This window comes from Leptodactylus fuscus, chromosome 5 (genome assembly GCF_031893055.1).
Source record: "Leptodactylus fuscus isolate aLepFus1 chromosome 5, aLepFus1.hap2, whole genome shotgun sequence".
Taxonomy (NCBI): domain Eukaryota; kingdom Metazoa; phylum Chordata; class Amphibia; order Anura; family Leptodactylidae; genus Leptodactylus; species Leptodactylus fuscus.
The window spans coordinates 72,609,196-72,634,401 of record NC_134269.1 but is presented as its reverse complement, the minus strand read 5'-3'; the positions used below and the strand labels follow the sequence as shown (position 1 = coordinate 72,634,401).

The 25,206-nt window shown below is 44.3% G+C and overlaps 1 protein-coding gene across 1 annotated transcript in view; it reads left to right on the top strand.

The window, feature by feature from the left end:
• Window positions 1–572: 572 nt before the first annotated feature.
• The window catches only part of LOC142202998 (transient receptor potential cation channel subfamily M member 7-like), a 38,011-nt gene continuing 13,377 nt past the window's right edge, over window positions 573–25,206 (top strand). Inside the window, exon 1 of the mRNA XM_075273415.1 lies at window positions 573–696. Within this exon, the coding sequence (XP_075129516.1) occupies window positions 688–696 (9 nt within the window). The 5' untranslated portion in view covers window positions 573–687. The remainder of the gene's footprint in view (window positions 697–25,206) is intronic.

Sequence of the window (25,206 nt, the reverse complement as noted above, 5' to 3'; positions counted from 1 at the left end):
GTAATTTATACATTCCAATTCACTTATTAATAACTTGTGATTTTGTATTACAAATACTAATAAACAAGGCAAAACATGTCTCAAAGACAATAATAATAATGAATAAATTTTATTTCTATAGCGCCAACATATTTCGCAGCGCTGTACAATTTGTAGGGTTCAAATACAGACAGAAAGATATGTTACAAAGAAAGTCATTTCACACAATGGGACTGAGGGCCCTGCTCGCAAGAGCTTACAATCTATGAAGACATCTGTAAAGCCAGTGAAACCTGCCATAATGGATCAGTCTGCAGACTTATTTTTAGGATGGAAAGTTCCATAGGATAATGTGACTGACACATTTATAAAGAAATCACCTGGTAATATGTTACAAATGGTTTAGGAGCTGTCACTGTAAACATGCGCATCCGCTCTCAGTCATCACAGACCTGTTTGGTAAGCTTCTGACGATTTGCTGGTAGTAGATAAGGTAAGCAAGTCCTACGGCAGTGTCCACATGGCAGAGAGGGACATTCCTGAAATGCTACTTCTGAAACTGAAGCTGAATTAAGGTAAAGTGCAGAGCAAGTCCCACTTTAGACTGGTCTGAGCTGGAGCCTCATGCTTTAAAGAAGAAGAAAACGTTTGGACACCTGCAAAAAGCCACAGACCATCAAAAGAAAACAAATCAGATATTCTGGAACCATGGACCCGGTATGTGAAGCATTTTACTGTCCATTTATATGTAGTTGTGACTCTATTGTTCAATAAGATCCATACAGTGGCACGTAATGTTTTATCTTTAATCTAGTATGCATTCATTCAGGGCAGACTTAAAGCTGTTGCAAATGTGAACGAAGGGCACAGTTTGCATATATTGGAAACAAAAAAAAAAAAAAAAAAAAAGCTCACAGCTCACCCCGTACTGAGAAGATGATTATCTCTAAACAAGTATGATGCACTGAAAGGATTCCCTGGACTCATGGGAGTGAAACATAATCTTGAAAAAAAATGTAAAATAAAATTACATCATCCAATGAAATTTTGTAAAAGTTTAAGTTTTAATCCATAGTTTAAAAAAAAAAAAAAATCCAAAATAAGTATCCAGGTAGAGAAAAAACAATTAGCTTACACGTTTCAGGGTGAAGTGCCTGAATAGGCAATGAGTAACGCGTAAGCTACTTGGTTTTTTTTTCTCTACACGAATCCTTTGTGATGGTTTTTGCTTTGTTTTTGAAACGGTGGATTAAAAGTAAATTTTTACCAAATTTCGAAGGATGCTGAAATTTTATTTGACATTTTTTCATGATACTGTTTGCATATATTGAGTCAATATTGCCAAGAAAGGGAACAAACTGTGTACGCTAGTTTATTAAAGAAAAGTGACAGCTTATTTCACTTATTTGCCTCTTTTGGCCATTGATCTAAGTCTATAGCATGCAGAGGAGGGTTGAAGAGGAGAACGCCTCAAAGCAGAGAGACAGCTGCACTACAGAGAACTAGTTTTCCCCCACAACACAGTTGGGATATCAGGAATTGCTATCCAGCCTTCTCCCAAAATAACTTAAACTAATCTGCTTTTCTACGAAGTACAGCTCTAAATCGATCAGATTATGCTATAGGTTCACACTAGCATTGGGGTGTCCGTTGTTCTGGTCCATTGGAGACAAACAAACAGCTAAAACAGTAAACACGAAAGGAGACTAGTGGACCCCATTGACTATAATGAGATCAGCAGGATGCTATTCTTTTTATCTGAAAACACCAGACCAAAAAATTGACTACAGGACTTTTTTGTTTGATGAATTTCGATGAGCACAGCAATTGACTCTGATGCAGATAAGAAATTCATCTTTGTGGACCTTTCACCACCTTCAACAATGTTAGTTCCTACCATATGTTTATAGGCACTGTTCCACTGATTCCAGAACAGTTGGATTTTTTTTCCCTAGTCCCCAACATTCCCTGGAGCAGGTAGTTTTGGTCCTGATGTGGTATTTAAGCGCTGTACTGTCAGGTGGGCAGTGTCAGACAAGGGGGTGTGATTTAGAGCTCCAATCAGAGGCAGCCAGCGTCGGCGCTAAGAATTGCACCCCTTGCCTTCTCCTCCCTGACACTGCCCACCTGACAGTACAGAGGCTAAGTAGCATATCAGGGACCAAAACTAACAGCACTGACAGCACTCAGGAATGGTGGAGATTACAGAAAAAAAAATCCAGCTGCTCCAGAATCAGTGGAGTAGCAACTATTAATTGTTGTAAAGAGCTGGACTTGTTGTCTATGGTGAAAGGTCCTATTTAAAAAGCAAAGACAGGAATAATAGTTAAAGACACAGGCACTTTTCCTTAGTGAAGTATATTGCACTATTGGTTTATGAAAATTTAAATAAAATTAACCTACACTTTAATAATATAGGCTACTACTAAGGCTGGTCTTACACGACCGTAATGATTCTACGGTCCGCATGTTGCTGATCAGCAACACTAGTTGCTGATCGGCAACATACACTCCGCAGATGTCCGTGTCCTGCCGCACTCGACCATGGAGTTCTATGGGCGAGTCCATGCAGTGCCACAATTCACGGGCTTTACGGACATGCTCTATGAATTGCGGACCACGGTTGAGGCCTGGCCACACCACGGATAAAATATCCGGTGGTGTAAGAGACCGCATTGAGTATAATGTGTCTGCAATTGAAAACCCTCAATTGCGGACCATTTGCGGACTTACATTACGATCGTGTAAGACCAGCCTAAGACCTTATTCACATGTCATTGTTATAAATCAATGCAACAGGATTAGCCTACTGTTGTAACTGGGATATACAGTATATTTGAAGGTATTGTTGAGATGTATAAACCAATCATATGCCTTATAAAAAAAAGGATGTAAGCAGAGCTTTAGAAATTAAGATCCATTAACAGCTGCCGCAGTCCATATTAATATGTGCTGCTCGCTACTTTGAGATGTACATAACTAACCTATACCATCTGATAATCTTAGCCATTTTTATTGTACTATAATGGAAGCTGAAAGTTGTCTTAAAGAGCAATGTTCATGTGCTCATCAATGTGTGGTATTCAGTGGCGTAACTAGGAATGGCGGGGCCCCGTGGCGAACTTTTGACATGGGGCCCCCCCTCCCCAAACCGATGCCGAAGACCTCGACTGACCCCCTCCTCCGCACTCTATTATGTCCCTTAGTAAGCTCTGCACACAGTATTATGTCCATTAGTGGCCTCTGCACACAGTATTATCCCCAATAGTGTCCCCTGCACACACAGTATTAACCCCTATAGTGTCCAATGCACACAGTATTAACCCCTATAGTGTCCCCTGCACACACAGTATTAACCCCTATAGTGTTCCCTGCACACACAGTATTAACCCCTATAGTGTCCCCTGCACACAGTATAAACCCCTATAGTGTCCCCTGCACACACAGTATTAACCCCTATAGTGTCCAATGCACACAGTATTATTAACCCCTATAGTGTCCAATGCACACACAGTATTAACCCCTATAGTGTCCCCTGCACACACAGTATTAACCCCTATAGTGTCCAATGCACACACAGTATTAACCCCTATAGTGTCCCCTACACACAGTATTAACCCCTATAGTGTCCCCTGCACACAGTATTATCCCCAATAGTGTCCCCATATGTCCCACTGTGGACACCTATAAACATTTATTATACTCTGGGGTCTGAAAAGACCCCAGAGTATAATAATCGGAGACCCGGGGGATTAAAACCATTAAAAGAACAGAGATAGTTGCTTACCTGTTCCTGTCGGCCGCCGCTCTTGTCCAGCTTTAATGACGTCAGACGTCACATGACCCGGGAAGCTGGCCTGGGTCATGTGACGTCAGACACGAATGCCGGAGGCCTGGCAGGATCGTGGAGAGGTAAGTAACAGTGTTTTTTATGTTACCTTACCTCTCCGGTCCGCCGATCATTATACTCGGGGGTCTGCAAAGACCCCCGAGTATAATGATAGCCTCTGTGGGCCCCGCGGTGTCACTTGCCGATCCCGGCCCAGCCAGGATCGGCAAGTGAATAGGGCCCGTAACGGACTTAAAAAAAACAAAAAAAAAACAAAAAACGCAGCGGTAGCGGCTGTCATCGGGCCCCCTAATGGCCCGGGCCCTGTGGTAGCTGCTACTGCTGCTACCATGGTAGTTACGCCCCTGGTGGTATTATATACCGCTAGAAAGCTGACAAAGCGCTGAATTCATCGCACTGCTTTCCTGGTATGTGCCCCAGTGCTGAAGATATCAGTACCATTAATTTCGGCACCAATAGCTGCCCATTGTCAGAAGGGCGGACATTACAGCCTAGTGTCATCGCTGTGTGGTAAGAAAGGCCTCCCCAATAATACTCTTCCAAAGCCTTGTACTGTCAGAGGGAGCGTTCCTTACAGCCCAGTGTCATCACTGTGAGGTACTTCCCCCTGACAGTACAAGTCTAAAGCAGCATACTGTCAGGGACAGGGCCCCCACAACTTAAGGGACCCCCTGACTTCAGCACCTTTAGCTGTGAATTAGAGATGAGCGAACAGTGTTCTATCGAACTCATGTTCGATCGGATATTAGGCTGTTCGGCATGTTCGAATCGAATCGAACACCGCGTGGTAAAGTGCGCCATTACTCAATTCCCCTCCCACCTTCCCTGGCGCCTTTTTTGCTCCAATAACAGCGCAGGGTAGGTGGGACAGGAACTACGACACCGGTGACGTTGAAAAAAGTAGGCAAAACCCATTGGCTGCCGAAAACATGTGACCTCTAATTTAAAAGAACAGCGACGCCCAGCTTCGCGTCATTCTGAGCTTGCAATTCACCGGGGACGGAGGTTTCCGTCCAGTTAGCTAGGGCTTAGATTCTGGGTAGGCAGGGACAGGCTAGGATAGGAAGGAGAAGACAACCAACAGCTCTTATAAGAGCTAAATTCCAGGGAGAAGCTTGTCAGTGTAACGTGGCACTGACGGGCTCAATCGCCGCAACCCAGCTTTCCGCGGATCCTGAATGGAATACACTGACAGTGTATTCCCGTATACCCGATATATACCCCCGATACCCGTTCCAACGGTGTGCCCCCCCACCTTCACCCCAGAAATACCCTGCAAGTCCCCTAGCAATAGAATTGGGGCTATATACACCCACTATTTTTGCTACTGCCATATAGTGCCATTGTCTCACTGGGAATTCAAAGAATATATTGGGGTTACATATCACTTCAATTCCAGGGAGAAGCTTGTCAGTGTAACGTGGCACTGACGGGCTCAATCGCCGCAACCCAGCTTTCCCAGGATATATGGGGGTTATGTGCACCCACAATTTTTGCTACTGCTATATAGTGCCAGTTTCTGACTGGTAATTCAAAGAATATATTGGGGTTACGTGCACCCACAATTTTTGCTACTGGTATATAGTGCCATTGTCTCACTGGGAATTCAAAGAATATATTGGGGTTACGTGCACCCACAATTTTTGCTACTGGTATATAGTTCCATTGTCTCACTGGGAATTCAAAGAATATATTGGGGTTATGTGCACCCACAATTTTTGCTACTGCTATATAGTGCCAGTTTCTGACTGGTAATTCAAAGAATATATTGAGGTTACGTGCACCCACAATTTTTGCTACTGGTATATAGTGCCATTGTCTCACTGGGAATTCAAAGAATATATGGGGGTTATGTGCACCCACAATTTTTGCTACTGCTATATAGTTCCAGTTTCTGACTGGTAATTCAAAGAATATATTGGGGTTACGTGCACCCACAATTTTTGCTACTGGTATATAGTGCCATTGTCTCACTGGGAATTCAAAGAATATATTGGGGTTATGTGCACCCACAATTTTTGCTACTGGTATATAGTGCCAGTTTCTGACTGGTAATTCAAAGAATATATTGGGGTTACGTGCACCCACAATTTTTGCTACTGGTATATAGTGCCATTGTCTGACTGGGAATTCAAAGAATATATTGGGGTTATGTGCACCCACAATTTTTGCTACTGCTATATAGTGCCAGTTTCTGACTGGTAATTCAAAGAATATATTGGGGTTACGTGCACCCACAATTTTTGCTACTGGTATATAGTGCCATTCTCTCACTGGGAATTCAAAGAATATATGGGGGTTATGTGCACCCACAATTTTTGCTACTGCTATATAGTTCCAGTTTCTGACTGGTAATTCAAAGAATATATTGGGGTCACGTGCACCCACAATTTTTGCTACTGCTATATAGTGCCATTGTCTGACTGGGAATTCAAAGAATATATTGGGGTTACGTGCACCCACAATTTTTGCTACTGGTATATAGTGCCATTGTCTCACTGGGAATTCAAAGAATATATGGGGGTTACGTGCACCCACAATTTTTGCTACTGCTATATAGTTCCAGTTTCTGACTGGTAATTCAAAGAATATATTGGGGTTACGTGCACCCACAATTTTTGCTACTGGTATATAGTTCCATTGTCTCACTGGGAATTCAAAGAATATATTGGGGTTATGTGCACCCACAATTTTTGCTACTGCTATATAGTGCCAGTTTCTGACTGGTAATTCAAAGAATATATTGAGGTTACGTGCACCCACAATTTTTGCTACTGGTATATAGTGCCATTGTCTCACTGGGAATTCAAAGAATATATGGGGGTTATGTGCACCCACAATTTTTGCTACTGCTATATAGTTCCAGTTTCTGACTGGTAATTCAAAGAATATATTGGGGTTACGTGCACCCACAATTTTTGCTACTGGTATATAGTGCCATTGTCTCACTGGGAATTCAAAGAATATATTGGGGTTATGTGCACCCACAATTTTTGCTACTGGTATATAGTGCCAGTTTCTGACTGGTAATTCAAAGAATATATTGGGGTTACGTGCACCCACAATTTTTGCTACTGGTATATAGTGCCATTGTCTGACTGGGAATTCAAAGAATATATTGGGGTTATGTGCACCCACAATTTTTGCTACTGCTATATAGTGCCAGTTTCTGACTGGTAATTCAAAGAATATATTGGGGTTACGTGCACCCACAATTTTTGCTACTGGTATATAGTGCCATTCTCTCACTGGGAATTCAAAGAATATATGGGGGTTATGTGCACCCACAATTTTTGCTACTGCTATATAGTTCCAGTTTCTGACTGGTAATTCAAAGAATATATTGGGGTCACGTGCACCCACAATTTTTGCTACTGCTATATAGTGCCATTGTCTGACTGGGAATTCAAAGAATATATTGGGGTTACGTGCACCCACAATTTTTGCTACTGGTATATAGTGCCATTGTCTCACTGGGAATTCAAAGAATATATGGGGGTTACGTGCACCCACAATTTTTGCTACTGCTATATAGTTCCAGTTTCTGACTGGTAATTCAAAGAATATATTGGGGTTACGTGCACCCACAATTTTTGCTACTGCTATATAGTGCCATTGTCTCACTGGGAATTCAAAGAATATATTGGGGTTACGTGCACCCACAATTTTTGCTACTGCTATATAGTGCCATTGTCTCACTGGGAATTCAAAGAATATATTGGGGTTACGTGCACCCACATTTTTTGCTACTGCTATATAGTGCCAATTTCTGACTGGTAATTCAAAGAATATATTGGGGTTACGTGCACCCACAATTTTTGCTACTGGTATATAGTGCCATTGTCTCACTGGGAATTCAAAGAATATTTGGGGGTTATGTGCACCCACAATTTTTGCTACTGCTATATAGTTCCAGTTTCTGACTGGTAATTCAAAGAATATATTGGGGTTACGTGCACCCACAATTTTTGCTACTGGTATATAGTGCCATTGTCTGACTGGGAATTCAAAGAATATATGGGGGTTACGTGCACCCACAATTTTTGCTACTGCTATATAGTGCCAGTTTCTGACTGGTAATTCAAAGAATATATTGGGGTTACGTGCACCCACAATTTTTGCTACTGGTATATAGTGCCATTGTCTCACTGGGAATTCAAAGAATATATGGGGGTTATGTGCACCCACAATTTTTGCTACTGCTATATAGTTCCAGTTTCTGACTGGTAATTCAAAGAATATATTGGGGTTACGTGCACCCACAATTTTTGCTACTGGTATATAGTGCCATTGTCTCACTGGGAATTCAAAGAATATATTGGGGTTACGTGCACCCACAATTTTTGCTACTGGTATATAGTGCCATTGTCTGACTGGGAATTCAAAGAATATATGGGGATTACGTGCACCCACAATTTTTGCTACTGGTATATAGTGCCATTGTCTGACTGGGAATTCAAAGAATATATTGGGGTTATGTGCACCCACAATTTTTGCTACTGCTATATAGTGCCAGTTTCTGACTGGTAATTCAAAGAATATATTGGGGTTACGTGCACCCACAATTTTTGCTACTGGTATATAGTGCCATTGTCTCACTGGGAATTCAAAGAATATGTGGGGGTTATGTGCACCCACAATTTTTGCTACTGCTATATAGTTCCAGTTTCTGACTGGTAATTCAAAGAATATATTGGGGTTACGTGCACCCACAATTTTTGCTACTGCTATATAGTGCCAGTTTCTGACTGGTAATTCAAAGAATATATTGGGGTTACGTGCACCCACAATTTTTGCTACTGGTATATAGTGCCATTGTCTCACTGGGAATTCAAAGAATATATGGGGGTTATGTGCACCCACAATTTTTGCTACTGCTATATAGTGCCATTGTCTGACTGGGAATTCAAAGAATATATTGGGGTTACGTGCACCCACAATTTTTGCTACTGGTATATAGTGCCATTGTCTCACTGGGAATTCAAAGAATATATGGGGGTTACGTGCACCCACAATTTTTGCTACTGCTATATAGTGCCATTGTCTTACTGGGAATTCAAAGAATATATTGGGGTTATGTACACCCACAATTTTTGCTACTGGTATATAGTGCCAGTTTCTGACTGGGAATTCAAAGAATATATTGGGGTTACGTGCACCCACAATTTTTGCTACTGGTATATAGTGCCATTGTCTGACTGGGAATTCAAAGAATATATTGGGGTTATGTGCACCCACAATTTTTGCTACTGCTATATAGTGCCAGTTTCTGACTGGTAATTCAAAGAATATATTGGGGTTACGTGCACCCACAATTTTTGCTACTGGTATATAGTGCCATTGTCTCACTGGGAATTCAAAGAATATATTGGGGTTACGTGCACCCACAATTCTTGCTACTGGTATATAGTGCCATTGTCTGACTGGGAATTCGAAGAATATATTGGGGTTACGTGCACCCACAATTTTTGCTACTGGTATATAGTGCCATTGTCTCACTGGGAATTCAAAGAATATATAGGGGTTACGTGCACCCACAATTTTTGCTACTGGTATATAGTGCCAGTTTCTGACTGGGAATTCAAAGAATATATTGGGGTTACGTGCACCCACAATTTTTGCTACTGGTATATAGTGCCATTGTCTGACTGGGAATTCAAAGAATATATTGGGGTTACAAATACCCTCATTTCTTGCTACTGCCATATAGTGCCAGTTTCTGACTGGTAATTCAAAGAATATATTGGGGTTACGTGCACCCACAATTTTTGCTACTGGTATATAGTGCCAATTTCTAACTGGGAATTCAAAATGCGCAAGGCTCCCGGAAAGGGACGTGGACGAGGCCGTGGGCGAGGTCGGGGGAATGGTTCTGGGGAGCAAGGTAGCAGTGAAGCCACAGGGCGTCCCATGCCTACTCCTGTGGGGCAGCAAGCATTGCGCCACTCCACAGTGCCAGGGTTGCTTGCCACATTAACTAAACTGCAGGGTACAAACCTTAGTAGGCCCGAGAACCAGGAACAGGTCTTGCAATGGCTGTCAGAGAATGCTTACAGCACATTGTCCAGCAGCCAGTCAGACTCTGCCTCCTCTCCTCCTATTACCTAACAGTCTTGTCCTCCTTCCTCCCAAAATTCCCAAGCTTCACAGAACAATAACCCCAACTGTCCCTGCTCCCCAGAGCTGTTCTCCGCTCCTTTCATTGTCCCTCAACCTGCCCCTCCACGTCACGATTCCACGAACCTAACAGAGGAGCATCTGTGTCCAGATGCTCAAACACTAGAGTCTCCTCCATCTCCATTCGATTTGGTGGTGGATGACCAGCAACCCACCCTCATCGACGATGATGTGACGCAGTTGCCGTCAGGGCATCCAGTTGACCGGCGCATTGTGCGGGAGGAGGAGATGAGACAGGAGTTGGAAGAGGAAGTGGTGGATGATGAGGACACTGACCCGACCTGGACAGGGGGGATGTCAAGCGGGGAAAGTAGTGTGGATGTTGAGGCAGGTGCAGCACCAAAAAGGGTAGCTAGAGGCAGAGGCAGAGGTCAGCAGCTTAGGCGAAGCCAGGCCACACCCGGAATCTCCCAAGATGTTCCAGTTCGTACCCAGCCCCGAAAAACTCCCACCTCGAGGGCACGTTTCTCGAAGGTGTGGAGTTTTTTCAAGGAATGCGCCGAGGACAGATATAGTGTTGTCTGCACAATTTGCCTCTCGAAATTGATTAGGGGCTCTGAGAAGAGCAACCTGTCCACCACTTCAATGCGCCGTCATTTGGAATCCAAGCACTGGAATCCGTGGCAGGCAGCAACGGCAGGACAAAGGCCACCTGCCGTTCACGCCACTGCCACTGCCTCTGCCTCTGCCTCTGCCACTGCCACTGCTGACTGTGCTGGCGATGCACTCCAGAGGACGAGCCAGAACACCACTTCATCTGCCTCCGCCACTTTGTTGACTTCTTCCTCATCCTCCCCTGTTCCTGTCTTATCTCCTTCTCCTGCACCATCAAAGGCACCATCAGGCGCTTCTTTACAACAACCCACCATCTCTCAGACATTGGAGCGGCGGCAGAAATACACTGCTAACCACCCACACGCGCAAGCCTTGAACGCCAACATCGCTAAACTGCTGGCCCAGGAGATGTTGGCGTTCCGGCTTGTTGAAACTCCCGCCTTCCTGGACCTGATGGCAACTGCGGCACCTCGCTATGCCGTCCCTAGCCGTCACTACTTCTCCCGATGTGCCGTCCCCGCCTTGCACCAGCACGTGTCACTCAACATCAGGCGGGCCCTTAGTTCCGCGCTTTGCACAAAGGTCCACTTGACCACCGACGCTTGGACAAGTGCATGCGGACAGGGACGCTACATTTCACTGACGGCACACTGGGTGAATGTAGTTGAGGCTGGGACTGCTTCCCAAACTGGCCCGGTGTACCTCGTCTCCCCGCCTAACATTCCTGGCAGGGGCACGAGAAGAACACCCCCCTCCTCCTCCTCCGCCACCGCCTCCTCCTCCGCCACCGCCTCCTCCTCCGCTGTTAGATTGACCCCAGCTACGAGTTGGAAACGTTGCAGCACTGGCGTTGGTAGACGTCAGCAGGCTGTGCTGAAGCTGATCAGCTTGGGGGACAGACAGCACACTGCCTCCGAGGTGAGGGATGCCCTCCTCGATGAGACGGCAATATGGTTTGAGCCGCTGCACCTGGGCCCAGGCATGGTCGTTTGTGATAACGGCCGAAACCTGGTAGCAGCTCTGGAGCTTGCCGGACTCCAACATGTTCCATGCCTGGCCCACGTCTTCAACCTAGTGGTGCAACGTTTCCTAAAGAGCTACCCCAATGTTCCAGAGCTACTGGTGAAAGTGCGGCGCATGTGCGCCCACTTTCGCAAGTCGACAGTAGCCGCTGCTAGCTTAAAATCTCTCCAGCAACGCCTGCATGTGCAACAACACCGGCTTTTGTGCGACGTCCCCACACGCTGGAACTCAACGTTTCAGATGTTGAATAGAGTGGTTGAGCAGCAGAGACCTTTGATGGAATACCAGCTACAAAACCCTAGGGTGCCACAAAGTCAGCTGCCTCAGTTTCACATCCATGAGTAGCCATGGATGAGAGACCTTTGTGACATCCTACGGGTCTTTGAGGAGTCCACAAGGAGGGTGAGCTCTGAGGATGCGATGGTGAGCCTTACAATCCCGCTCTTGTGTGTTCTGAGAGAATCCCTGATTGACATCAGGGATAACTCAGATCACACAGAGGAGTCAGGGATAGCATCCGATCCGTCACAGCTGGAGAGTAGGTCCACACATCTGTCCGCTTCATAGCGTTTAATGGAGGAGGAGGAGGAGGAGGAGGAGGAGGAGGAAGAAGAGTTGTCCGATGATGTGATGGTGATACAGGAGGCTTCCGGGCAACTTCGAATCGTCCCATTGTTGCAGCGCGGATGGGTAGACATGGAGGATGAGGAGGAAATGGAGATTGAACTTTCCGGTGGGCCAGAGGAGTCATGCCAACTAACACTGTGGCAGACATGGCTGAGTTCATGTTGGGGTGCTTTACAACCGACAAGCGTATTGTCAAAATCATGGAGGACAACCAGTACTGGATCTTTGCTATCCTTGACCCTTGATCCTTGAGGGCCAATCGCATCAATGTTTGCCACAGGCAATTGGTGCAGAATATGATGGAGATGTTTCCAGCATGTGACGTTGGCGGCAGGGAGGGCAGTTCCTCCAGTAGGCAACCAAGTTCTCACCGGTCCACACAAACGAGGGGCACACTGTCTAAGGTCTGGGACACCTTGATGGCACCCCCTCGCCAAAGTGCCGCCATGGAGGGTCCTAGTGTCACCAGGCGTGAAAAGTATAGGCGCATGTTGCGGGAATACCTTTCCGACCACAGCCCTGTCCTCTCCGACCCCTCTGCGCCCTACACGTATTGGGTGTCGAAGTTGGACCTGTGGCTTGAACTTGCCCTATATGCCTTGGAGGTGCTGTCCTGTCCTGCCGCCAGCGTCCTATCTGAGAGGGTGTTCAGTGCAGCCGGTGGCATCATCACTGACAAGCGCACCCGTCTGTCAGCTGAGAGTGCCGACCGGCTCACTTTGATAAAAATGAACCACCACTGGATAGAGCCTTCATTTTTGTGCCCACCTGTGTAAAGCACCCCAACATGAAACTCCATGTCTGTACTCAACCTCTCCAATTCCTCCGCATCCTCATACTCATCCACCATAAGCGTTGCACAATTCTGCTAATACTAGGCTCCCTCCACCCTGATTTCCCCCAACTCTGCTGGTTAGAGGCTCCCTCCACCCTGATTTCCACCAACTCTGCTGGTTAGAGGCTCCCTCCACCCTGCTTTCCCACAACTCTGCTGGTTAGAGGCTCCCTCCACCCTGCTTTCCCACAACTCTGCTGGTTAGAGGCTCCCTCCACCCTGATTTCCACCAACTCTGCTGGTTAGAGGCTCCCTCCACCCTGCTTTCCCACAACTCTGCTTGTTAGAGGCTCCCTCCACCCTGATTTCCACCAACTCTGCTGGTTAGAGGCTCCCTCCACCCTGCTTTCCCACAACTCTGCTGGTTAGAGGCTCCCTCCACCATGAATTGGTCCAAACTGGGCTGTTTAGAGGCTCCCTCCACCATGAATTGGTCCATACTGGGGTTTTTAGAGGCTCCCTCCACCATGAATTGGTCCAAACTGGGCTGTTTAGAGGCTTCCTCCACCATGAATTGGTCCAAACTGGGGTTTTTAGAGGCTCCCTCCACCATGAATTGGTCCAAACTGGGGTTTTTATAGGCTCCCTCCACCATGAATTTGCCCAAACTGGGCTGTTTAGAGGCTCCCTCCATCATGAATTGGTCCAAACTGGGCTGGTTAGAGGCTCCCTCCACCATGAATTTGCCCAAACTGGGCTGGTTAGAGGCTCCCTCCACCATGAATTTGCCCAAACTGGGCTGTTTAGAGGCTCCCTCCACCATGAATTTGCCCAAACTGGGCTGTTTAGAGGCTCCCTCCACCATGAATTGGTCCAAACTGGGGTTTTTAGAGGCTCCCTCCACCATGAATTTGCCCAAACTGGGCTGTTTAGAGGCTCCCTCCATCATGAATTGGTCCAAACTGGGCTGGTTAGAGGCTCCCTCCACCATGAATTGGTCCAAACTGGGTTTTTTAGAGGCTCCCTCCACCATGAATTGGTCCAAACTGGGCTGGTTAGAGGCTCCCTCCACCATGAATTGGTCCAAACTGGGTTTTTTAGAGGCTCCCTCCACCATGAATTGGTCCAAACTGGGTTTTTTAGAGGCTCCCTCCACCATGAATTGGTCCAAACTGGGTTTTTTAGAGGCTCCCTCCACCATGAATTGGTCCAAACTGGGCTGGTTAGAGGCTCCCTCCACCATTAATTGGTCCAAACTGGGCTGGTTAGAGGCTCCCTCCACCATGAATTTGCCCAAACTGGGCTGTTTAGAGGCTCCCTTCATCATGAATTGGTCCAAACTGGGCTGGTTAGAGGCTCCCTCCACCATGAATTGGTCCAAACTGGGTTTTTTAGAGGCTCCCTCCACCATGAATTGGTCCAAACTGGGCTGGTTAGAGGCTCCCTCCACCATGAATTGGTCCAAACTGGGTTTTTTAGAGGCTCCCTCCACCATGAATTGGTCCAAACTGGGTTTTTTAGAGGCTCCCTCCACCATGAATTGGTCTAAACTGGGCTGGTTAGAGGCTCCCTCCACCATGAATTGGTCCAAACTGGGCTGGTTAGAGGCTCCCTCCACCATGAATTGGTCCAAACTGGGCTGGTTAGAGGCTCCCTCCACCATGAATTTGCCCAAAATGGGCTGGTTAGAGGCTCCCTCCACCATGAATTTGCCCAAACTGGGCTGTTTAGAGGCTCCCTCCACCATGAATTTGCCCAAACTGGGCTGTTTAGAGGCTCCCTCCATCATGAATTGGTCCAAACTGGGCTGGTTAGAGGCTCCCTCCACCATGAATTGGTCCAAACTGGGTTTTTTAGAGGCTCCCTCCACCATGAATTGGTCCAAACTGGGCTGGTTAGAGGCTCCCTCCACCATGAATTGGTCCAAACTGGGCTGGTTAGAGGCTCCCTCCACCATGAATTGGTCCAAACTGGGCTGGTTAGAGGCTCCCTCCACCATGAATATGCCCAAACTGGGCTGGTTAGAGGCTCCCTCCACCATGAATTTGCCCAAACTGGGCTGGTTAGAGGCTCCCTCCACCATGAATTTGCCCAAACTGGGCTGTTTAGAGGCTCCCTCCATCATGAATTGGTCCAAACTGGGGTTTTAGAGGCTCACTCCACCATGAATTGGTCCAAAATGGGTTTTTTAGAGACTCCCTCCACCATGAATTTGCCCAAACTGGGCTGGTTAGAGGCTCCCTCCACCATTAATTGGTCCAAACTGGGCTGGTTAGAGGCTCCCTCCACCATGAATTTGCCCAAACTGGGCTGTTTAGAGGCTCCCTCCATCATGAATTGGTCCAAACTGGGCGGGTTAGAGGCTCCCTCCACCATGAATTGGTCCAAACTGGGCTGGTTAGAGGCTCCCTCCACCATGAATTGGTCCAAACTGGGTTTTTTAGAGGCTCCCTCCACCATGAATTGGTCCAAACTGGGCTGGTTAGAGGCTCCCTCCACCATGAATTGGTCCAAACTGGGGTTTTTAGAGGCTCCCTCCACCATGAATTGGTCCAAACTGGGTTTTTTAGAGGCTCCCTCCACCATGAATTGGTCCAAACTGGGGTTTTTAGAGGCTCCCTCCACCATGAATTGGTCCAAACTGGGGTTTTTAGAGGCTCCCTCCACCATGAATTTGCCCAAACTCTGCTGGTTAGAGGCTCAATCCACCCTGATTTTCAAAACAAATGTTGGTGCCAACCTCAACTTACTACAAGGGCCAAATTCACTGCTGGTGACAAGCTCTCCTCACTGCAAGTGCCAAATACACATGTTTCAAGGTGTTTTCCTACTGTCAGAGAGGTGGTATTGAGTGTGTAAAGTGTGTAGTTGTTAGGCTGTGATGTTGGGGTAATAGAGGGTCTTTGGTGTGTTAGATGCCCCCAGACATGCTTCCCCTGCTGTCCCAGTGTCATTCCAGAGGTGTTGGCATCATTTCCTGGGGTGTCATAGTGGACTTGGTGACCCTCCAGACACGGATTTGGGTTTCCCCCTTAACGAGTATCTGTTCCCCATAGACTATAATGGGGTTCGAAAACCGTTCGAACACACGAACATTGAGCGGCTGTTCGAATCGAATTTCGAACCTCGAACATTTTAGTGTTCGCTCATCTCTACTGTGAATCAGTACTCAAGGCCCAAGCTCCTAGGGGGGGGGGGGGGCTATTGGGTGCTGACTGCTTCTCTCCCCTCTCTCATTTACCAAGGGTCTGTGCAGGCTGACAGTTCCCTCCTCCTCCTCCCGAAGTCTTGAACTGCAAGGAACGGTCTATTACATTAGACTGCTGAAGCCCAGTGTAATCAATCCCTGACTCAAATCCAGGTGTGTGTGTGTGTGTGTGTGTGTGTGTGTGTATATATATATGTACCAGAAAATGTGTTTGTGTATACACACGTTTTGTGTTTGTGTACATGTTTTGTCTTGTGTGTGTGTGTGTGTATGTGTACATGTCTTGCCTTGTGTCTTTGTGTGTACATGTTCTGTCTTTTGTTTGTGCATGTACATGTTTTGTCTTGTGTGTGTACATGTTTTGTCGTGTGTGTGTGTGTGTACATGTTCTGCCTTGTGTCTGTGTGTGTACGTTCTGTCTTGTATTTGTGCATGTACATGTTCTGTCTTGTGTGTGTGTGTGAACATGTTAGGCCTTGTGTCTGTGTGTACATGTTCTGTCTTGTGTGTGTGTGTACATGTTCTGTCTTGTGTGTGTGTGTACATGTTCTACCTTGTGTCGGTGTTTGTATATGTTCTGTCTTTGTGTGTGTGTACATGTTCTGCCTTATGTCGGTGTGATCTGTCTGTCTTTATCTTCACTACTGTTTTACATCCGAGTGGCATCGGCTTCATGGATCCATCACAAATGTAAGTCTAATGTTTGTTTTGGTACCGTGTTAGCCAGTGGTTATAAAATATAAAAAACAAAAAAAACTTTGCAAGTCTTCAGTAGGTGATACCTTTTTTAATGGCTAACTCATAATGATGACAGAATATGACGTTTCGAAGCTTTCCTCTGAGCTTCTTCTTCAGATATAACTAAAAAACACTTTCTAGAGGCTGCATATTTATGTACAACAGGACACAGGGGTAGGATTACAGGAGGGAGGGGGGAAGAGGCTTATTACTATATACTTATAACAACAAACAATCAATTGCCAGATCCCCCAGTTCTTATCTTAATGGCTGTCTTAATGATGTGTATAAAAAGACATAAACCCACGTGAGATGTTCATCCCATTGTCCAACGTCTGGAATAGGGTCATGGCCTTGTACTCATAAATCAGTCGCTGTTTCCTTGATTTAAAGTTCCCTTTTAAGATCAAGATTTTCATGTCATTGGTGATATTATGATCTTCCTGGCAAAAATGTTTTGGCACGGGAAGATCAGTTCTCTGTTGTTTGATTGTATGGCGATGTGAATTAATTCTCATTCTGAGTTTCTGACCAGTCTCTCCAACATACAGATTTTCAGTGGAACATTTGGTGCAAATGATCAAATACACCACATTAGGTGTGTTACAGGTGAACGTACCTGGGATTTGATATTCCCTGTTAGAGTTTGGTATCTCTATCTTGTCAGTGGTCAGTATGTGCGGGCAGGTTTTGCACCTCTTCTGTCCACATGGAAATGTTCCTTTGTTAGTTGGAGGTGACAGTGAGCTGCTAATAATCATATTCCTGAGGTTTGGTGGCTGTCTGTAGCATAGGAGAGGGGGGTCAGAAAATATGGATTTTAGACGGTTGTCTTTTTGCAGTAGTGGATGTAATTTGCGTGTGATTCCTCTCAGCGTCTCCAGGTGGGGGTTATATGTGACAACCAGGGGTACCCGAGTGTTCTCCTGTTTGGTATTGTATTTTAATAACTCCGATCTTGGTATCCTGGTGGCTCTGGTGATTTGGTTATCAACTGTTCTTGGATGGTAACCCTGCCTCAAGAATGTGTTTTTGAGGCCCCCAAGGTGTTCGTCCCTATCTGCAGGGTTTGAACATATGCGATGGTATCTGATGGCCTGGCTGTATACAATGGAGTTCTTTATGTGTTTAGGATGAAAACTATCCCATCTTAGGTACGTAGGGCGGTCAATTGGTTTCCGATACAGCGATGTCTCAATTTTGTTGTCCTGTATCTTGATGACTGCATCCAGGAAGTTTATTTCGGAGAAGGAGTGATTGAGCGTCAGGTTGATGGTGGGATGGAACTGATTGAACTGTTCATGGAAGGTTTTCAGCTGTTCCTCAGACCCGGTCCAAATGATTAGGATATCATCAATGAAGCGATAGTAGGCCCGAGGCCTAATGGTGCAGGTGGATAGGAAGTCACTCTCAAGCTTGGCCATGAAGAGATTAGCGTACTGTGGCGCCATTTTGCTCCCCATTGCGGTGCCGGTCCGTTGTAAATAGATGCAGTCACCAAAGGAGAAGTAATTGTGAGTGAGGATGAATTTTGTCAGTTTCACCACCGATTCAGCGTTCATACCTCGCTTTTCCATGAAAAACTGGCAGGCATTTATACCGTCCTGGTGTGGGATGTTGGAGTACAGGGATTCCACCCTGGCCACCATGGATGTAGAATCCCTGTACTCCAACATCCCAAAAATAAGCCAATGGTGACTTGTGCCAGAAACTGAAGCAAACCAGACACTTCTTTGCTGAGCTCCTGCATCCATCTTGAGGTATTGGGCTTTTGGAGGTTCCCATCTAGGTCCCTCTACTACCTGCCTCCATCAGACGCTCTTCTATCCTTCACCTGTGGGGTTTGTGGATCTCCTGATGGCCGCACTTGAACTATCCCTGGTTCTCCATATGACTGCCGAACGTGCCGGTCCACCATCTTGCTACCTTTACTGTGACCTGGACCGTTCTCTGGCTGATCTCAGCATAACCAGTTTTCCAGTCTCTCTCATCAGCATTGGACTGCCAGCGTACCGCCCAACTCTCCATCGGCACTTCCTTACTGCATACATTGTGGACCCCGCAAACTGCTCCCGTTGGTTACAGGAAACCTTCCAGAATCTGTCCTCCAATCTGCCTGTATGGCACAGCTGCCATCTTGCCTGTACTGCGGCACTCTCCCTGTTGCTCCAGAGATTCAGATGGTCCCTGACACCTCCCTTGACTGGCTACATGGCTGCCCTAGATAGTCGGAATCAACAGTGGCCTATACTGATTGATTTCCCCTGGAGGACTTTCTGAGTGTCCCTCTTGACACTGGTGGCCATTTTGGATTTTTTAAAAATTTTATCTTTTACTTTTTTTTACTTTTATCTTATTTTTCACTTTTATCTACTTATTTGAATGTTCTAGACTTTATAGGGTCCGTGGCGTCCTGCTGTCCCCTTCGCACCCCTAATATCTGGTTAATAACTCAACTCTCCATCACAACTACCCCACCTTTACCAACAGCTTGCTCATAATTTTTATGTCACCTTACCACTTGCTGCCTCGCTACTATGTCCACCTTGTCTCTAAAGACAAATTCTCAGGGATAAGTCAACAGCGTGGAACACTCTACCCCAAATTATTCAGATCTCCCTGTATTCTGGCTCAGTCGGTGGCAGGTTACCCCGCAGTTGGCTCTGGCCACTCTGGACAGGCAACGATCCATGCACCCACGCTTCTGTTGGGGCTTTCCCTTTCATGTGGCCTGTACACTTAACAATATGGGCTATCTCATCTGATCCCTGCAGGGAAGGCCTTCAAGTTCTATGATGTGAGGGGCTACAAGTGGAGGAACCGGACCCTGCTGACCTTTTACCTCAACGGCCCTCGTACTCTTGGATGGTAAAGAGCAAATGACCATTGAACTCTGCCCAGCCGTCATGAGAGGCCAGCGAGCCTCCACGATGAGTATCTCACATATTTACTCTGTTTTAATTTTAGGTAACCCATAATGGACATTATTTGCATTTTCCTTCGTACATGTTAACTCAGATTTCAGAAGCTGACCTTGTTTTGCTACTTCTACTTGGCTATTGGTTCTGCGTCAACCCTGTTTTTATTGCTGCAGTTTTTATTGCTACTGTAGTTACTTTTGACAGCCCTTGGATTTAGCAGTTCTCACCTTATTTAGCCTGTTGCTCTTGCGTGTTCCCCCTAGTATCTCTTGGTAATTAGCCATGACGGCGGTTCCCCTGACCCCCTGCTCCTTAGGTACCACAGGGTTTGCTTCACTCCACTTAACCCCGGATTGCTCATCCTAATTTTTAGTATACTGCTACTGTTGCTAAGTTTAATTTTTTTCTTCTTACAGCACTGTTCTTACATTGCTTATGTTTGTGATCACTCTGAAAACCTGTCTGAACCTATCCCCGCTTGCTTGACCTGCACTGTCCTCGTTGCCTACTGTTTATCTCCCATTTACGTTCCCCTCGTGTAAATTACCTCGCATAATGTATCTGGATTTAATTTCTCTAGAAGAATCAAAAGTGTTTAACCAGTATGAGAAGGTGAAACCTGATATTCTTTGTATTCAGGAATCCTACTTCACCCCCACCTCATTCCCTAAGGATTTTCACTCTCACTATACTTTCATAGGCCATTCTCCCAACCAGTCCATGAGTAGAGGAATAGCGGTCTTTCTGTGCGGCTGCCCTTTGACCTGGCAGTCACGTAATTTGAGATCCTAGAGGACCCAGATAAGTTCAGTAGTCATGTGTAGGAGGCTGCATTTCTTCAGTAACTGGGGCTATAGGGTATTAGATCAAGTTACATGGGAATCAACCTCCCCACCAAAAAAATAGCATTCAGATGCCCCCAAAGGTCTATTATGTCCTTATGGGGACACAATGTAGAAAAATTAATAATAAATTAATAGAAAAGTCTAAAATAAAAATTAAAGTAAAATAAAAAAAAAAAAAAATGCCAATATCACGTCCACATCACAAGTTCTAGACCCACCCCTGATGCCTTGTGAAACATAAAAGACACGTCTTGCCAGAAATAGAAAAAAATGAATAAAAAACATGCAAAAATAGAAATAATATAAAAATAAAGCCGCATGTGTCACCGAAAAAATAAGACTCAAACATTACTTGAATACCCCAAATGATGAAAATTTTACAGCCCTCAAAAACACATATATGAAAAAACACAAAAATACACTTATACATTATGATAGCGTTACAGTATTTCTATTCTATTCATAGACTGTATTCAAGAGAGCCTGCACTAGGCAAGTATTTGGCTGCCACAAAACACACACACACACACACACACACACACACACACACATATATATATATATATATATATATATATATATATATATATATATATATATGTGTGGCTGGCAAGGCATCTGTCTATGCAAGAAGAGTGCTGTGTATTGTGCACCCTGTACAATACACAGATGGAAAATGGAATGAGCCGCAGGGTGAGCATCCTTGGGTTGCTGTGTTTTTTTTATTATTGCTTTATGAATCTTAGCTAAAATAATCACAAAAAGTACAAAAATGTTGCATCTGATGCATACAAATGTCTACGAACAGTATTATAGTAATAAAGTATAACAAAGCCAATTAATAAAACAAGGTAACAACAAAGGAGATGATAAGGCACCGCCATTTATAGGTTGAGATTAGAATAGAGAGCCTTTAAGCTATGTACAATAGTGAATATATACTACTGTATGTACATCAGAACACCATAAACAGAACACTATAAAGAAACATCTAAAGAGGGTGTAAAATGCTGGAATATCAATAAACAGACAATTATGTGAGATTACTCAGCTGGTAGGATATTTTATAGGTCATACTTCCTTCCCTACAGTCCATCCTATTGAAAGTGAGTGATGCTGGACAACTTGAGGTTAAGTAAACTATACTCTGTTCACACTATCCCTATCCCTAATGTAAATGACTGCCATGGTAAAAACAAAAACTAATTAACAAAATAAAAATTCTATGTCGCTCTATATAAAATGTTAACATTTCAGATGATCTCTATATGGCATGCAAATATCTAAATTATAGTGATTGATTTAGTACAAAATGTAAATAATCCCCTTCCTTCTTCCTCACCAGATATTTGGTTAGACGTGCTTATATTGCATTACTTGTAAGGAACCAATAATTTAAGCCATGAGAACAAAGCATGAAAGCTATTACTAAGAACATGACGTCGCATGGCCTCTCCTTTGGCATAATATAGCATTGCTAGATGTCTTTTTACGCCTCATACCAAATGAACTCACCTGTACAGTCGAGCTTGAAGCAGAAGCCAAGGAGACACTTCAAGGTCTCTACAATTTCCACCAGGATGAATGTAAGGCTAAAATTTTCCCAATGAGGGGATTCTAAGACAACTTTACATATTGTATCCTTCTAGGTGTAAGGCTTAAAGCATAACTAAACTTTTGGACAACTTTTGATTTTCTAGCAATATTTGTGTCATTAATATATTTTGTAATATACTTGATTAACAAATGTTGTCTCCTTTCTGTGAAATCCTAAATCTCTTTATTCTTCCCCTTGCTTCTGTATTGAGAGCTGATCCTGCATCTCAATGAGTAACTGTGTATAGAGTACAGGGCTGTATGAATGAAAATGTAGAGAAAATCAGGGTATATGCGAGTCACTTCAAAGAATTATATCGTGGGCGTTATAAAATGTATAAACTTGCTTTTATTACTTTTGGATGCAGTGCTATCTCTATTACTTCCAGAGATATCACTACTGAAAACACAGTCAGAATTAGGTTATTTATATAGAGCTGCATAATATATATATATATAATATAATATATATAATATAATTATCCCAATCCCGACTTTTCAACCAGTGAAATATCTAGAAATAATATAGATAGTGTCACATGAAAGAAGAGAATCTCCTCTTTTATATGACACGAACAACACATTTCTACCTTTTATAACACTGTTGATATAACTGTATGAAGTCACCCTCCCATACTCTCATTTACTTTACATTTTGCACAGCCACGTACTCCATACACAGTTACTCAGTGAGAGGCAGGAACAGCTCTCATAACAGAAGCAAGGCGAAGAATAGAGAATATTAATCTCACAAATACTGCCAGTAAATCAAAAGTTGTCCGAAACTTTATTTATGTTGTACAGTATTGAATATCGTATGCCATTTGGTATCCTAGGAAATCAACATATTCTTCAGCATGCCTGGTAGAATCACACATGCAGATTTTTGCTGTAGTTTTTTGAGCCAAAGTCAAAAGTAGATGAAATAGAAAGAATAAATATATGTCATACCTTTATTTTCCCCATTGCCTTTGGGTGCTCTCCTGACTTTGCCTCAAAAAGATGCATCCAAAACTGCCATAATAATTGCATGTTTGAGTCCAGCCTAAGAGAACAATCTGGCAATAACTAAGATTTCCCTAAAGTATAGCTTGAATAGTTTCTATTGAATCCCTGTGTCAGGATATAGTATTGCATACATGAATTATCCATCAGGCAGAGGATAATTATAATAGGTGTAACAAGGAGGGAACCTTTAATACAGTGGAAAGCATAATGCGTTTCGTAATGTATTCGTGAAGTCTTTAATTCGCATTGTAATATATGGCACACTGCCTGTAGGGAAGGGATAGGTAGTCTTTAGCAGTCCAGCTGTTGTGGAACTATAACTCCCAGCATGTTGCTCTGCTCTTCTTGGATATACCCATTGAAGTGAATGGACATGCTGGGAGTTGTATTTCCACGACTGCTTGAGTTCTGAATCTTGCTGACCCCAGTTGTAGAGGAACTCTTGGTGGAATTCATCGTGATGGGAATGATTAAGATCGGTTATACAGTAACAGATTATTAATGTGTATAAATATCTATAAAGTTGTCACACCCTAAATAGTGCTTTCATATATGCTCACTGAAAAAATAACGCACCCAGATAGAAATGTTAGATTGCTGCTAAACAATGCAATCAGTTATGTCTCAAGGAGATATGTATTTAATTACAGGGATAGGTTCATTAGACCCTTGACCTTCCCACAAAATGGCATAAATGGCATCCCCCAATGATCTATTAAAAAAAGCTCTGAGGCTACTTTTGGATAGTGTACCTCTTGGTGAGAGATTGTTGCATTCAAACACATTGTGCCTAGTTGACAGACTTTGAAAGGGGTGCATCATTGATCTGAGAGAAGTAGGATGGTTCTTTTGATGAATTCCCTGCCATCTAGACTGTTTTGTCCTAACTGTTAGTAGGTGTTGGGAAAGTGGTCACCTGAAGGCACACATGCACCAGATGGCCCAAACAGACCAATGCTAACAAGCATGAACATCTCCCGCTGTTTCCATTCCCACCTACAGACACAGATGGCACTTTCACAATACACCGATATCTCTACCTGGATCATTTCCAGCCATTTAAAAGAAAGAAATTTGGTGTTGCTCAACCTGTTACATATCCTGCCATTAGATAAAGGAACTGAAGAGATTTTCCAGGGTGGCTACAGCACAAATACCTCTTTTTCTGCACACAACCACAAGCCCTTTAGGATTGAGAGGCAGCAGCTAATTTCTTGGGTGCAAGAATAATCCGGTTTATATTAGTATTTCTATATAATAAAAAAATAAAATAAAAGTTCTAGATCACTCCTTTCCCTAGAATACATATAAAAGTAGAAAATGACTGTGAAACACATACACATTAGGTACCCCTGTGTCTGAAAGTGCCCGGTCTACTGAATATAGGGGATCTGCAGTGCTCCTGTTCCGTCGGGAAGGGGTTAATAGGAGCACTGCAGATACACTATACTCAGCCAGGCTGAATTCCAAGTAGGGAAAAACCCCCAGTCAAGCTCAGGGAAGGGGCAGACAGACAACCAAAACACCCCCTCCCCTTTCCCAGCACCCAGCAACTACTGCACCCAAAAACTCCGACCATTTTAATTTTTGAAAATTTCCAGTAGCTGCTGCATTTCCCCCCTCGGCTTATACTCAAGTCAATACGTTTTCCCATTTTTTGGTAGTAAAATTAGGGGTGTCTGCTTATATTCGGGTCGGCTTATACTCTAGTATATACGGCTTATACAAAATTGTAAAGTTATGCTGTTCCAAAATTCTGACCATCTTGTGAAACATGGATCTGGGCAAGAATATTTAGGAAAGGGACTTATCATTGTATGTTATTTGTCATTGTTAACAACTAAGGCATTTAAAAGGTGTGAATGTATTTTCTATAGAATTACATTGCTCAAAAAAATAAAAGG